At 33.9% G+C, this 16,883-nt stretch overlaps 1 protein-coding gene and 1 long non-coding RNA gene across 2 annotated transcripts; both read right to left on the bottom strand.

Annotated features, from left to right (window-relative positions):
• Window positions 1–7,654: 7,654 nt before the first annotated feature.
• On the bottom strand, window positions 7,655–12,050 carry LOC147517808 (small ribosomal subunit protein uS3y-like). The gene is made up of 7 exons (XM_086594704.1): window positions 11,918–12,050; window positions 11,669–11,765; window positions 11,247–11,573; window positions 11,036–11,160; window positions 10,783–10,954; window positions 8,359–8,460; window positions 7,655–8,017 (listed from the first exon to the last, which is right to left on the bottom strand). The coding sequence occupies exons 4-7, from the start codon at window positions 11,094–11,096 to the stop codon at window positions 7,993–7,995; spliced, it is 360 nt and encodes a 119-aa protein (XP_086450830.1). The 5' UTR covers window positions 11,097–11,160; window positions 11,247–11,573; window positions 11,669–11,765; window positions 11,918–12,050; the 3' UTR covers window positions 7,655–7,992.
• A 322-nt stretch (window positions 12,051–12,372) lies between these two features.
• LOC147517807 (uncharacterized) lies at window positions 12,373–14,162 on the bottom strand. Its single transcript, XR_015213946.1, has 4 exons — window positions 13,971–14,162; window positions 13,771–13,858; window positions 13,120–13,354; window positions 12,373–12,819 (listed from the first exon to the last, which is right to left on the bottom strand). It is a non-coding gene; the product is annotated as an uncharacterized LOC147517807 (long non-coding RNA).
• Window positions 14,163–16,883: the final 2,721 nt, after the last annotated feature.

The following is a 16,883-nucleotide window of genomic DNA, read 5'->3' as shown; positions in this document are numbered from 1 at the left end:
TACTTGTAAGCAAATTAAGGTCTTAGAAGTGTTTAGACATTATATAAATGATATGTGACATTTTTTAACAAGACGCCTCACTTATAAAACATATATTTAAATGGTTTTCCAATTTATTGATTTTGTCATGAGAAATTGGAAAAATGTAGGGGATTATGTATCTTCTTGAATTAATCAATTCAAAATTGGAAATTTGTTGAAGCATTACTCAAAAGACATCAAATGTGGTGTTTTGCTCTAGGAGAGATGCATAAATTTCAAGAAAATCCTCATAACAAACGTGCATAGCAAGGTCCATTATGGAATCATAATTCATAGTGTTGGACGAGGCTGGAGAAAAAGCTGAGTGAGTTCGAAATTTCTTAGAGGATATTCCAAATTGGGCTAAACCTATGCCAAGATTATGTGTATACACTGTGATGTGATAATGCTATTGGTAGAGCACAGAGTAGCATGTATAACGGGAAGTTTCGACACATACGTCGTAGACATAACACCGTTAGACAATTGCTCTCAAATGGAGTTATCTCAATCGACTATGTAAGGTCAAAAGATAACATTGCGGATCCACTTATAAAAGATTTAACAAGAGAGCAAGTGGAAAGATTATCAAGGGGAATGGGCTTAAAACCTTTAAGATTATCAACTAAGAGTCCTCATAATGGGAAAACCAACCTAGTTGACTGGAGATCCCAAGATCTAGGTTCAATGGGCCAACTGAATTATGTTTGTGACTCAGTTAGCACTGGAGAGTAATATTATACTCTAACCCATTCCTATATAAGACAGTGCATATCTACCGCGAGAACCAGGATAAGTCAAGCTTTTAATGATTTACTATATCTTGGAAAGTTATGTTATCTAAGTGGAGTATTGTAGGTTACCTTTTATATAAATCACCTATGTTAGTGCAAAGTGGGGCCACTTCTATGAGAATTTTAAGACAAATGTCTCAAAAGCACTATCTGAAACCAAGAAGTGTTTAAGGCCAAAATGAACACAAACGTGAGAACCAACAGTATTCGAGAAAGTACTGCGTGACGATGATTGTCTAGGTTTATACAAATAGCTAACAGTTCAAGGATATTAATTGAAGTCTACTGATCGTCCAATTAAATCCGATCGTCTTTCACTAAGGCAAGTTCAAGACCTCCTATGCTACTTGACCTGATGCGATATCTTTTCATTTGTAAAAGAATAGAAATCTGATGTTTATGATAGAAGAAGCCAAATTTTCATTCATGTGGGGGATTGTTAGAAAAATAGATTTGCATAAATCCATTGATATATGAATAAGTAATTTGTCTCCCAAGTTATCCCACATTGAGATGAAATGGGTTTCTCTTAAAACAGTACATAAAGTGAGAAAAACCTTTTCGAAAGGATGCACTGGTTCGAAACAGTGCATCATGCTGAAAATGTGTGACCTTTCGAAATAGGCACTGGTTCGAAACAGTGCATCATGCTGAAAATGTGTGACCTTTCGAAACAATGCTTTATGCCGAAATGGTGTGTCTTTTCGAAACATGTGACTTTTCAAAGAGTTGCTTACTTTTTCCCAAGAGTCACTGTGTTGTTTCGAAGAGGCACCACTCACTTATAAATAGTGGATGAATTTGGAGAGAAAGACACACCAGATCACACAGAGTTCTGATCTTTCTCTTCTCCCCCTATTCTTAGTCAAATACTCTGTTGTGTTCGCTGATTCTATAGAATTGAAGTACTAGCTTTCTATAGAAGGAAATCCGTTCTATCTTGGGAGACAGTTTCCCATCAACCTTCAAGCACTGTGAGGGGGGAAATCTGTCTTAAGGACATAGTGATCATCACTAGGCTCGGATTTAATCATTAGTAAATTAAGTTCATTAGCTGAACTAAAATATTTGTTTGTTTGTTGAACTAAAGATTTGTTCATGATATATTTGTTATATCAATTTGATTTTCTTGTTTACTTAACAGTAAGTATATTTTTGGAATAAGTTTCCTACACATAGATCCATGAAATTTCCTGTGCAAAGACTCGTATAAACAAATTAACACATACAACACATTTATAATTTGCATGTAGGTGTATGAGTAAGTTTTTTAGGTTTTGGATGCATTTAGTTACTACTCCCTTGGAACCGCCTGTGTTTTGGTACGTTCCATTTTTGGCATGAAGACCCAATTATTTAGAGTCTCTTTAGCAAGTCAACCTTGTAAAGATGGAGCTTCATGTTGGAGCTTCACGCCGTCTTTAAATTCCATCGAATGGGATTTCACATTCCTCATTCAATATATATTTAAAAAATAAAATAAAATAAAACAAATCAAAAGTTTATGAAAATCTATATTTCAATCTGAGAAGAACTTGCAAGTAAAATCATGCGACAAAGTATTAAACCCCAAGTCCACACTTTCTCAGTTAACTAATAATTGAACAAACACAATAACCCAATATTAGTAGCACCAAACATTGCAAATAGATTTATTTGATGTTACCCATCCAAAACGATATTTCACAAATTGTCGCAATGATAGATATATACCTACGCGTAAAAATCGTTGGTTGTTTATTAAGAAATGACTAAAATAAGCTATTCATGGACTAAAATAGTAATACTAATACTAAAAATGTCCAGTTACTTGACACACGATTGTAAAATAAAAATAATTTAAATGCTAGGTATATAACATTCAACCAAATACATTGATAACCCAGTCCTTATACATATTAGTTGGGAATTGAGATTATGGTAGTAGCCAAACACAGTTATGCAAGCCCATGCACACATTTCCCAAGAGTAAGAAATTACTTGTCATCGTAACATAATAAAGTAGTGTTTAGGGATGACTGGATGAGAAGGTCGCTCAACTCACTCCACAACTGAATTAGAAAACAAACTTGTTCTTCAATGCACTTCTGATGTAATCAACCTGCAGACAACGTCAAAGGTAAGCAAACTACATGATAAAAAGAAATTATACACATAATTCAATACCTACTTCATATGTTAATGGACTTGAACAAAATTCCAGCAAAACAGAGTGTAATATTAGCACAATACACCTTTATAAAGATTAAGTTTAATGGATCCATTAATTAGTTAAAACTTATGCCCAATAACAATTCCACAAAAAGAAAACATGTTTCAAAAGGATATTGAAGTGCCCAACAACAACATGAGAATGAGTTTATAAAGGATTGCTAGAGTTTTGGCAATACAATTCTCCAAGATATTGTAATGATTTTCGGTTAGTCTTGCTTTCTTTCATAAGAATTGTTAGGAAGATAACATAATTAATATTTTAATAGAAAAAAAGATAAATGCTCAAGGCGCAACATGTGTTTTTACAAATTAGTAGCAAGAATGTAGCCCGATTTGTAAGCAGTTACTGGGGTAGTTGGTCAGGTGAAGTTGACAAAGACAATTATGTTTAACCGGATTTTTTGGATGATCTGCCACGTAGTGATGATACATATACATTACGTTATTATTGACACTGTTTCTTGATGGTTAAGGTTCAAAGATATAGGCTTATAAGGTATTTGCATCACCTTGCAAAAAAAATAATGTCACACATATGCACATGAAAAATCAAAATCCCTTAATAATAAAATACTTGTATAGATGAAAAAATCCCGATTAAAGAATAAAATATCTCATCCTCACTTGGCATGCAAAGAAACAACAACAAAGAGAATAGTGGATTACATGCATGAGTAAGTGAACCTATATTATTGCTATGTTCTTGACATATATTCAGGGTTTAATTAAGTTAGGGCCCTTGCTTGGATACACTAAGACAAAAACATTCAAAACTTCAGACTTGGAAGCCTTAAGCCCAAGACACACTAAGTTACCATTTCATACAAACATAATAAAATCACTACTTTAAACAACCCAAAGACAATAAACAAAGTGAAAAAAGAGCCGCTTAATTAAATATCAATATATAAGTTGTTCATTTTACATGTCGGGTACACTCCCAAAAAAGAGATTTGATATTTTATCAGTTTCCCTCACATCAAAAGTGCTTAATTAGTCACACCACACACTTACGATACAATCATCAAATCTTTTATAAAAAACCAAATTTGGTCTCAACGAAGTTCAAACCATAAAGAAACAATCACTTTAAATGCACAATTAGACACCACAACTCCTCATTTTATATTATATATTTTTTCTACTTTTCATAAACCAATTTGAAAGATACTAACATTGTCTAAGAGTGTAAAAAAATTAAACAATCTACTAAAATTTTAATCCAAATACCAAAGATTAACCATAAAAAACACAATCAAACACAACAATTGAGAACCCCAAAAATCTAAGAAGCCATTAAGCAATCAAGAACAATATGCTAGAACAGTACCTTGAAAAAAGAAAATGCTCTATGGAGTCGTGAAGAAGATGCACAACTAAAAGAAGACGTAGATCGAATAAAATGTGGTCATGTAGAAGACAACACCTCTTAGAGAACATATTGGCGGTGCTTGAATTTGAGGAGTCAACGTACTGTTGACTTGACATTAGGGTATAAGAAACCTAAGGGAATGATCAATGCCTATAGTTATTCATGTTACCTTCTTGATTAAATCGAAACACAGACAAATCTTTGTTAGCTCTATCTCATCTCTCCACCTATTGGTTCAGCAATTATATTTACCACGCCATGCAAAACAACCTGAAAATAGAATGAAAACCATTTAAGTACACATGCTGAAGCAAATGCAACTACGACTCAACACATAAGTAGTTTTTCAGTGCTGCTTTAGTGGTGGTGAAAGCTTCTCATATTTAAAGTTTAAACATATAGGTCATCAGCACAACAGGTGCACATCAATTTTTATATTCTGTAAAAAAAAAGTCAAAAACAACTTCACAAACACTCTAAAATCCCCACATTCTCTTTCATATATGAATTTTATGGGTTATTTAGGGATTGGTCCTACTTATTTAGGGGTATTTAGGGATAGGTCATAAAATTATTGATTATTAGGCTTTAGTCCTACTTTTATCGATTGACCTTGAGTCAACTCAGTTGACCATGGTCAACCCATTTTATAATAATATAATTTTTGTTTTTTTATGAAAATGTCCAAACTACCCTCCATATAAAAACAGAAGATTGTAACCCCTTACATTCTGTAATCCAATGACCAAGCAATAGATCAATCTCCAAACACCTTCAGTGACAAGATACATAGTACAACACGCCTTGTTCTGCCAACCGTCTACTACTTTTTTTGTGCAACAAGATCTTCAAGATATTAGAATATGGGTACTTAACCAACGCACAAGAGAATGGTCTCTAAAACAAAAATTTATGGCGATTTGGTTATGATTTGATGTTTCAATGTGATTGGTTGTTGTTTAAGTGTTGTTGGAGGTGTCAATTTGGTGTTGGTATGTCTAGATTGGGTTGTGGAAAATATGGGTAGAGAAGATGATCAATGGGTCGGTTAGAACCCAGTTCAGATCTTGGTTAAGTGGGCCTTAACTTTTCTAATAGATGTGGGCTGATGGCACGTGAGGTAAATACTATAAAGTTGAGTGTGATTGGACTTTCTTGTATACAAAAGCTTATTTCTCATGATGTTGTTCAACCCACGACTTTGAAGGAGATATGGAAGATAGATGATGTAAAGTTGAGTGTGACTGGAAGATAGATGGTTAAGGCTTCGAATTCTTCAATGGCAGTATATGGAAGCTTCAAATCTTTCAATTAGAGTGAATTAGTTTTTTAGGATTTAACCCCTCCTGTATTTGAGTTAATTAGGTTTTAGTCCTACTTTTCTGCCATTAAAGAGTTTGAATTTAAGTTCGTGAAATACCTTGGATCAATGTTTCTAATTTTGACCATTGGATCAATGCTTTAGATTTTTGACACGTGTCTATTGTTTAACTTGGTGTTCCAAAGGTCCAATATAAAGTCACATGTGAAGCACGCTGAAGGGTAGTTTGGCCATTTTCATAAAAAAATGAAAATTATATTATTATAAAATTGGTTGACCAAGGTCAACCGAGTTGACTCAAGGTCAATCGATAGAAGTAGGACTAAAGCCTAATAATCGATAATTATAGGACATATCCCTAAATACCCCTAAATAAGTAGGACCAATCCCTAAATAACCCGAATTTTATTACACAAAAAAGATTTGTAATCCCATGAACCATCAGAGCTAATCCTTCAATTGATTCACTTTCCATGAATTGTTTAAATATTGTTAATAATCTAAGCAAATAATCGTCAACCATAATATTGAGTTGGTATGTATTTTAGAATTTAGATATATTTATTTCTATTTGAAAAGTGGGGCAAATAGAGAAAGAGGTCATACCATTGTTAATCACTGATTATTTCTCAACAATTTTGGTAGCTCTTGTACGAATGCATAACTACTTTGATTTAATCCTTAGATGATTTTACTTGTATAACACATATAAAATCACTAACTTTTAATCGGTATTTACATATGAGTTCATCAGTGAATATTGGCTCATATAGGTTGTGCACGTCTCCCGCCTACTGGGGGATTTTACAGGCTCAAAACACACTAACGGCCACTGCACCTTGCTTAGTGAATTTTCACTCGTGTGAACGTTTCTTGAGTCAGTGAAAAGTTATTTAGGGCATCTCCAATGGGGGGTGAAACCATATAGAGTGGAAAATTTACACCCCAAATGTCAAAAAACTCTTTCCAATGAGGGTGTTATACCGTAGGTAATAGAGTATTAGTTGATAGAGAGGGTGGAGAATTCCCCTTCTCGCTATCAGCTAATAAAAAGCCCGGGCGACACTTGAACAGATGACTGAGTAAAAAAAAATTCAGACGTCACTTGGAGTGTCATCCCTATCTATTTCTAAAGTCACAATTTAAAAATTTTAAACTCGAACGACACTTAAAGTGACATCCCACTTTAATTTAAAGAGGGACGTCACTTGAAGTGTCATCCGAGTTTAAAATTGAACTTTTTTACACTTCTCCATTGGGAACAATAGAGAGTAGATATTTATGGACTCTACAATAATTTTCAATTGGAGTTGTAAAATCCTAATGGCGCCTAGGTGGAGGTGTAATTTTACACACCCCATTGGAGATGCCCTATCTATGAAAATTACCTCTATTATATAGGGTTTGGTTAAGGCATGAAGCCACCTTTTGGTCGGAAGAGTTAATTGGTTACCACATCTGATAATTTATTCCTCATTATGGATTAAATAAACACTTGGAACAAAGCCAAAAAACATCTAGCTGAATACATCACACACCATACCTACAAATGGTGTGAACACCCAACTTGATGGAGTATACTCTAACACTAAACTTTCACTACCCTTCTCTCTTGCTTTCAATGATAAGCAATGACCCTTCATATTTTTTTTTAAAAAAAAAACCACACCCAATAGGACTCGAACCCACAATCACCTACTTGCTCCCTTTGCTTATGCATATATTCCTTCCATGACTTCGTTTCTTCTATATGTTCTTATCACCCATTTAAGTGGACTCATTTCATATTCATTTTCATGATTAATGGTTTAATATCAGTCAATCATTAAAAAAAAAACAAGTTAATTACATGGATTGCTCGATATCAACTAATCGTAAAAGAAAAAGCCAAGTTAATTACATGGACTGCTCATTATCAGTTATTAGAATGTCTCAAGTGTATGTGGGGATATAATATGAACAAAAAAATGAGCAGTAAGAGATCAAAGTTGGTATTCCAAAAGTGCAGCCTATTGTATAAGTGACACTAACAAACTCTTAGGCCAAATGACACTTCGTAGCCCAATCTGCCTAAGCGTTCTACTTGATTGCTGATCATGAGGAAATGATAATTAATCCAGTACTTCTATAAATAATAGATTTCACATAAACTTTGAAGTTCCCCTTCCCTAGTCTCCTGTTGCCAAATATTGCGACAGGCTCGACATCTTGCACAATACCCTTCGTAACAATATTGAGAGGCCAACCACCACGTAAATCACATTTTTTACCTATGTACCCACTGTCCACCTCCACCTGAATGTTGAAAGGAAATGTTTGTTAGTATCTATACCCAAAGACGCTACTGCCTTAGTGCCTTGGTCTTTTTGCTATAAAATGTGTGTGGAACCAAAAAACTGATGTTCTTTAAAACATATGATCTCTTTAAAATTCACTATTTTCTTTAAGGGGAGCAATAGTCAAATCTTTAATTTGAGTGGCTGTTTTAGCGGTAAAAAGACAATTATCGCATTGAATAATTCATATGAGCAAGGTGGTACCAAAAGAAGAATAAAAAAAAAAAAAAATCTAAGAATACTGAAGAGCGGCTTTTTATTTGGAAAATTACTAACCTTTTTATTTGGAAAATTACTAACCTGTAGAGCAGCTTCTCTAATTGACTTTGGTGCAAGACGAGGACCAACAAGGAGGGTAGAGCTGACGCAGCCACCATAAGACAGAGCTCCTTGTTGCGTTCCCTGAACAACAAACTATTGTCCTTCAACACAATCAGTCACATATCAAAAACTTCGTATTTTTTTCGATATCTCGTTCCTTTTTTTTTTTTTTCCAATTCCCTTCATGTTTTAGGACATATTAAATTTCTACATTATAAAATAAGTCACGAAAAGGGAATTCAAAGTCTAACACCATAGGTAAAATCAACAAAGAAAAATCAATAAGGTTATACAACATATACTTGGTGTAAAATTTAGAATCGTTCTACTAATGTAGTTTTTACCTGCAGAGGAAAAGCACTGAAAAAACCAGCACCACTTTCTGGCACATACGGCTTGGGTTCTCCAATTGGATCACATATTATAACAGCCACATTCAGATCAGAGATGCAAAGTATCTTGACAAATTTAACACACACACACACAAATAGAGCCATTATACATAAATATCATGTCGATCGTTTTGTAAAATACTCTAATCCAAATGGATACTCAATAATTTGATTTGTAATGGAAATGTACTATAAAAAATGCTTCAGATGTTTAATTTACTTCGAGTATACAACAACAATTAAGTTCAAGAATAATCTGAATTCTGATACAATTTATGGTATAAAAGTTCAAACATACCACAAAATGATTTTATTTTTATCACATTTTGTCTAAAAAAACTACATCTTCCATTGAAAGAAGTTCAAAAGTTATTGAGCCTACTTGCTCAAAAATCCCAACCTATTTATTTTCCTCTAACTGCATTATCGTAAACATAGATGAGAAACATTATTTACCACGCTAGTTGTGCTAGTAAAATAATGCAATTCTTTTTCCTTAGCAGTCGTGTGCTAGAGTACTTTTGGTCATATATGTCGAAGCCTCAATATTGAGCCTCCTTGTATGACGTTTCTGTAAGATGAAAACATGAACAACTCAATCCAAACTCTTTAGAAGACCTCTTCAACATCACACCCACACCAAATATTTTTCTTGTCTAAAAGTCCATAAGTGTTTCACTAAAGTGAAGTTGGAGAGATCAAAGGTGTAGGAATTTTAGAACAAATATATACTAATTATATTGTGAAACTCAAAGTATTAAGTCCAATTGCTTAATCAAGTGTGAAACACTCGAATCAATTATTCCTATGGGACGGTTTCCCTAGACTTGCACTATATATAATTATGTGGAAACCTTACATAGGCATTAGAGCAAGATGGAATGGAATTGGAAATTAATTTGTTTAATCAACGGTATTTTGGAATATTTTATCGGTCATTATTACAGTTACCATGACTACAATAAAGTTACCGATGCATACTTATGCATCTATAATGTTGAACATGAGCTAGTTTCTGAAGGGTGAAAATGCATAATGTATACTTACCAATGCATACTTGTATAAGTGCTACTATGCTTAGTGTGTGTAAACCCACTCATAATGCAATGAAACACCCAAATATAAATAATTAATGCCATGAAACTACAATATTTTTTACCTCAAAATACAAGTGTAAGGAGACGTTCAAACTTTAGGCAGTAGCCAAATAGTTAGTACTACTAATATCATTTGAACACATTTTGTCATCTAACAGATTAAGATGTGTCTATTCAACAATCATCATGACTATAAAGTATTCAATCTCAAATTTACGAAACTGTCAAACCCATTTCACATGAAAAACTATAAACCCATTTCATTGCATCATGATCAATAGGTATATAAATCCAAATTGGACACGGCCCATATCCTAATTTTTGTTACGCAACAGACTCCTGGATTACGTAAACTTTTTTCAGAGAAATATTCAGGGAATTGAAAAGATATCATAGAGATAATAACTAAACCCTACAAAGTTTATTACAACAGAGACCCAAAATATTTAAGTCAACAAAAATTGTGGAAATTCTACTAGTATTGTACCACAATAAATCATATTATATCAAAAGTTCTGAAAAACATAAGTTTGTAAAATATATTATACCAAAAATAAATATTCAACAATCTTAACGATAATATCTTTGATAAGGATTATGTCAAGTTGATTGAAATTGTTTCATTACTCAAAAAAAACAATATAAAATATTGAATAAACTAGAAAATAAAAATAAACGCAATGAAAAACACAATCAACAAAATGATATTGAAAAGGTAGACCATGCAAAATTAGACAACAAATTTTCAATAGAAGTTGTTAATTTTTTGGTATGTGTCTCCACTGGTACTTGCTCCATTGAGTTTTTGAAAGACATAACCAAGACGCTGTAATAATGACCTAATCAAGATACTACTCAAATCACAGACATAAAATCAATATAATTAATTTATAATGAAAGAAATGAGATTATACCTGCAAACAGCGAGGCCATCGAGAAGCTTATATCGAAGAGACTCAGCTTGAGCAATAGCGCAAAGACCACTATTGTTAACCTTCTCAGCATAAAGCTCAACACTATTTTTAGGAAACTTGAACATTTTCTGAACGACAGATGTCAGTTCCCTAATCCTCTTCCCCTTCTCACCTTTAACAAACCAAATAACCCAATAAGCAAAATATAAATATCGGGGAAAAATGAGATTTTTATTTTAATTATTTAATTTACCGAGAACGTTTTGTGTACGGGTGGCTTGGATGATGATTTCAGTATGCATGGGAGTGACCATCTTTAGCAAGTTCTCTTGTCAATACTTCGTTCAGTTCGTCGAAAAATACTCCGTCATCCACAAACTGTTAACCCAAAATGAACACATTAGAAAATAAAAATAAAAAATAATATTAGATCTAGTAAGAGAATGGGAAGAGAGGGAATACACCTTTCATTCTTTTTTTTTGCTCATCTGGGTCGCCATGATTGGAGGATGAGATTTAGTGGTGGTGAAAGAGAGAAGACTGGTTTGCGGGTCGTCAGGAGCTTATGAGCAATGCAAGATGCATTGGCATGAAGATGTCTGTATGTCCTGTGGCATCATACTTCCCCTCTTTCGCTAATCCAAGTATAAATAGTTTTTCCCTGAGTGACTCGATCTATGAGTCCCCCAATGCTTTAAATAGCCATCAAGGGTAGACAGATCAGGAAATTCTAATCCTAGGAGCTCCTCTAATATCTGAGGACTGCAAACTGAATGAAGCGGTAACAATCTCTGCAGAAACATACGTTTCACGATAATTATAACAATCGCTTTGTAGAGTATGCCTGTCATAAATCAGTTTGAAAAGCAATGATCTTCAAAATTACCTTTACAAAAGGAAAAATAGGCAACGCACTGGCTTGCACACTAGGGCCATGGCATAAGATGAGTTTCTCTATGTGAGCTCAAATGCCATTAAACTGCCTACATAATAAGTGTTATTGAGATCTTGAAGTTCATATTCCAACTTTTCATAAAACCCGAGCTTCATATATGTATTGGAGTTGTTAGTATCTCTAAGTTAGTAATGTTGGACAAAAAAAAATGGACAGATTGGAGTAAATTATTGAGCATACCTTAACTATTAACATGAAGGAAATACTTAAAATGTTGTTGTAAAACAACTGATTGCACTTCTGCTCCCATTTTGTTTACCACATCAATTGCAACCTTTGTCATCGTTGGTCTTCTGATATCCTTGGAGTTTCCAGAATAGAAAAATATATGTGTCTTCATAGAATTTTTGCATTACAATTGAATGACCAATAGTTTTGGGATTCTCCATGAAATTCCCGAAGTAATAGAACCACTTAGGGATATGTTCCATACCCTTAATCTTTAAAGCAGTTGTATAGTAATCGATAGACTGCACTTTACTAAACAACTCCACTTCGAGCTTGGTCATACCTATGACTCCCGTCTTGATTGCTACAGGAAGAAAATTGCGTTAGGACGGACTTTTGAAAGTTACTAAGATGGAAAATAAAACCACTATGAAACAGTCAAAGTTGACATTTTGGTGCACCTGCTGATGTTGAAGAAGAAGATTTGTAAGTTTTTCCACTGTTGAAAGGAAAAGCGCTTGAGATCATGACTTTATCAAATTCCAAAATTCATTTTCCTCCCTCACTGTTATTGACATCAATGGTAATGCCAAAAGAGTTGTGTGTGATTGCCATAACTTCAGTGCTGCAATGGACTTCTATTGGCAAAGATTGACTGATCGTATGCTAAACACTCGTATATCCTCTTCTAAAATGCCTAATCTTTCCTGCCATAGAAGTGCGGATAAATTCATGTATATAAGCATATGGCATGTCTTTGACAAAGCCATATCCGGACGATGCATATCCATAAGCCACCGCCTTGGGGACAGATTTGAGTCCATGAGACTCGAGGAATTCTGGAGTTGTGTCAGATGCTATTTCAATTCACTCACTGCATGTATCTCAATTCAATTTGAGTTCTTTGTCTCTTCCTGCAAAGATGAACTAAATCTTTAACATTTGAGTTGCCAACTCTGACAAACTAATCAAATAGTTGTTTCTAACTAAAACTGACTTGGAGTTTTAAGGTCATAGGAATTACGGACACATAATCATCTGCCACTTATTTCATGTCCTGAAACTTTCCTATAGTTTCAATGAGTGCGAACTTGTGGAATCCAACTCTTCGAATTTTGCAACTTCTTGTAAAAAGATATGGTATCCACAATATGAGAATTTTGCATAGAAAATGCCAAATGATACAAAGACATTGGTTTCAAAATACTGCATACCTTCTATGTCAACTGATTCACACATGCCTCCAACTGTGTGATATTTCTCGAGCACGGTTATGTTTTGTAATCGAGCTTAACCAGTGCATAGGCTGACGATAAACCTCTTGGGCCAGCTCCTACTTTGTCGATTCTTGTATCCACTGGAAAGCATGGATGCAGCTTGGAGAATTGGTCCTCTATAGATTTGCCAATGTCCATGTTTTTTGTTATTTAAAGCTTCGTGCAACAGAACCTGCTTGCATCAAACAACAACATCAACCCTATCATTCTCATAGCTTAGTACCCCGAATTTGATCATCTCATATGCTCGTATGTAACTAATAGTATGCCAAAGTGGTGAATCCCAAAACTATTTCAGGTTTTTATTTGATAGACTAATATCTTCAAAGTTAATGGCATAACTCATGAAGAGAAGCAAAATGAGAAACAGAGAGAAAAACAAAAATTTTACGTTGGTATATAAGCTTCTATGATGACAATTATTCAGTAAATGTATTACAAATGTATTAGTATATTAGTATATATAGATTTATATTACTAATGAAACCGCAGTTTTGGCAAATCATTTTTGTTCTCTTGACGGAACTTTTTGGTTTCTTACTCGTGGGTTTTTTTGGTTAGGGTAATAGGTTTTGGAAAAATAGTTACCTTGCTTGGATAAACATAGTGGATCTAACATTGATTGTTGTGTTCATATGACAAAGAAGATGATTAGTATCAAACTTGCTCCTTCATCCTGCAACCCAGAAACATTTAGAAAAAACAAAGGCCAAAAAAAAAAATTACACAATAAACAGGAAATTTTATATCAGATTTATTAAACCTCAAATGGCATAAACGATTCTCACCTGTATAGAATCCACTGAAATTTTAATCGGATAAATCTTTCTCCTTTATACACGGATAACTTATGTATGATTGATAGCTGTAAGTATTTGTGTCATGGCTGCCAGTTTGGCTCGATGCAGTAGTGGGGCTATTGTGAACTCTTGCTTCGTAGGGAAGATACGAGACAATCGTAGCTTCAGGAGAAACATTAGGTTTTTGGTAGAATTTGTATAAGGTTTATTTAATTTGTTATTTTTTTTTTTAAATTTGAAGAGTCCATAGAAAATTAAGAATATATTAGGGAGATTTAAACAAACCTGGGGAGGTGTCACTAATTATTATTCCAACCGATTTTTTAGGAGCCAATCATATTGCTCGAGGTGCAAAATGGAGTGATATGGTGAGGAGAGAGAATGTGCACGAGCTTTTATATATATATATAGATTTCGAATGTTACCAAGACACCAACTACTCTACTAGTATATTGCATAGGCAGTGGGGGCGTGAGCCGAGAGGGAGAGGGAGACGAAGAGGGAGAAGGAGACGAAGAGAAAAAAAATGTGGATAGATAGGCAGAAACCAACCAAATCACATTTTGGCCCCATACCCCTCGGTCTAGAAGTTCGCTCCGCTCACTTGATTATACCCATATATATAGTAAACTATAGTCTATGCAAAATTGTAAATCACACCCATACTCATGCTTTGACATTTTAGTTGACAAAGAAGCTTTAAAAATGCTAATCTCACCAAACACATGTTTCAACATTCTTGATAAATTTATTCGACGTGTATGTAAAATGTATTTTTATATAGCATGTCATATTTAAATAATAATATACTAGAATTATTACATAGCAATGGGTGTGAGCAGCAGAGAAGAGGTGAAGAAGGGGGGGTGTTGTGGAAGAGAGACTTGGTATGGGTGAAGAGGAAGGAGATAGAGGGCCAGAGGGGAGTATACGTCCAGACAAAAACAAATATACAATTAGGCGAGGATTTTGAGAGAACACAAAAATTCGCTACTGCTCACAAATAAATAATTAAACATATATTTACAAGCATAAAAAGACATACCAAACAAAAATGTGTGTTTGTTTATATGCTATTATGTTGGGTTATGTATGTAGTTTCAAAACAATTTGTTAAGAGGGGGCAATGTTATGATTTTTTCCTACTTTTTGGGCTCCTACAGCTAACAAATTCATGCATGATGTGATTAGAAACAATTTCCGCATACAAAAGCTAAATACACTATTTCAGGCATCACTTAAGAATTAATTCAGACATGCTCTTTTTTATGTTCGTGTTTATGTACTATGAGACTAGCTAGCTTTGTAAACCTTTCTTATGCCTCAATCATTACAAATACAAATGTTAAATTTTCCTTTTTTTTTTTATGTATGTTGTTGGAATGAAAGAAAAACTTTTTTCATTTTTATTTTTACTTGTAAAATTAAAATACTTTTTTCATGAAATTGGCAACAACAAAATTAAATTTTATCGAGAACTTACAATGAAGTGATTGGATATTATGGGAGCTCTCTATTTGATAGATATTGCAAAACTCAGTCATATAAAAAGTGGCTTACTTACATTACCACCTTGTTGTCTAATGGGTGTTTTAGAGGAAGATATAAACTTTGTAAATACGGTTTCACATTCAGTGAGTACTAAAAAAAACTATATATTTCCACGTTTTTTTAAAAACAATTAGGCAGCTACCGATATATATATATATAAAAAAAAAAAAAAAAAAAAAAAAAAAAAAAAAAAGAGAGAAAACAAACCTATGTAGCCCAAGACATGAAAAAGAATAAAACAACAAAACATAGCAAAAACATTTACCCAAACGTAGATCTAGTCAACCTGAGCTTGCATGGGGCCCCCAACATGCGAGCTAAAACAATAGTAAAAAACACTATAAATTACTAAAAATAAATGATGTAAGTTTATAAGTCCTCTACCCCAATCTATTGACTGTCTTGAGGTCGTTCATATATATACAGTTGCACCCATAAATGTTACTCCAATGTCTAAACCAATTAAAGCGCAACTATACTTGCGCGTTTTGTCTATGAGATATAGATTCTCAACCACTTATGCTATTCGTCTCGCCATCTACAAAGCTCAAAGTCATTGGCTACAGGGAAAAATATATAATTATATTGGCTAGTTCTAATGGGTAATTGCCTGAATCGGCCATAATAAATACACATTGTTCTCCAACCGGCCATGCCATTCAATTTTGACTAATTCAACGGGTTTTTGACCCTTTTGCCCTTCCGTACTACACTCTCTCTCCTCCTGCCACACTGTATCTCCTCTACAACACACTCTTTCTCCTCTTGTACTTCTGATGTTGACATGCACAGTCATATCTATCATTTAGATTCTCTTAGCGATACATACCAGCGATTAATGACCGTTGGATTCAACCCAGCAAAAATGAAAACGGACTTTAGCTATTGTGGGATCACGAACCAGCAACTTATGGATCTACTATCAGCAACTTTTATGTTGTTTTTGTAATTCAAAGACGAGACAATATTTACCGACACCTCGTTTTTTGTGCCAACCTCAAAAAGTTTTTACAAAACTCCAAAGCTACACTTTTTTCGCTGGGTTCTTCTTTTTTTGATCTTCTACTCTGTTTTTCTCCTTTTCGATTTTTCTAAGGATTGTGATGGATGAAAAGAACTCAAACCTCGATAATGGTCAAGTTTGATGTTTGTTTAGTTGTCTTTAGTGTTGGTTTGTTTCTATGTAGGTTTATATTTCGGTTTGCTTCTTTATAGTTTTACGTAGAAGTGTGAGTGTTTATTTATAAGGTTTCCATGGAGGTTTACCATTTCCAAGTTAATTTTGTTGTCATAGTTATGATATTTATACAAGGGTTATACAATGTCATAAATGTAGAACAATAAATGAAA

The sequence above is a fragment of the Coptis chinensis genome, chromosome 2 (assembly GCF_015680905.1).
Source record: "Coptis chinensis isolate HL-2020 chromosome 2, ASM1568090v1, whole genome shotgun sequence".
Classification (NCBI taxonomy): domain Eukaryota; kingdom Viridiplantae; phylum Streptophyta; class Magnoliopsida; order Ranunculales; family Ranunculaceae; genus Coptis; species Coptis chinensis.
This window is presented reverse-complemented; position numbering and strand designations above follow the sequence as displayed.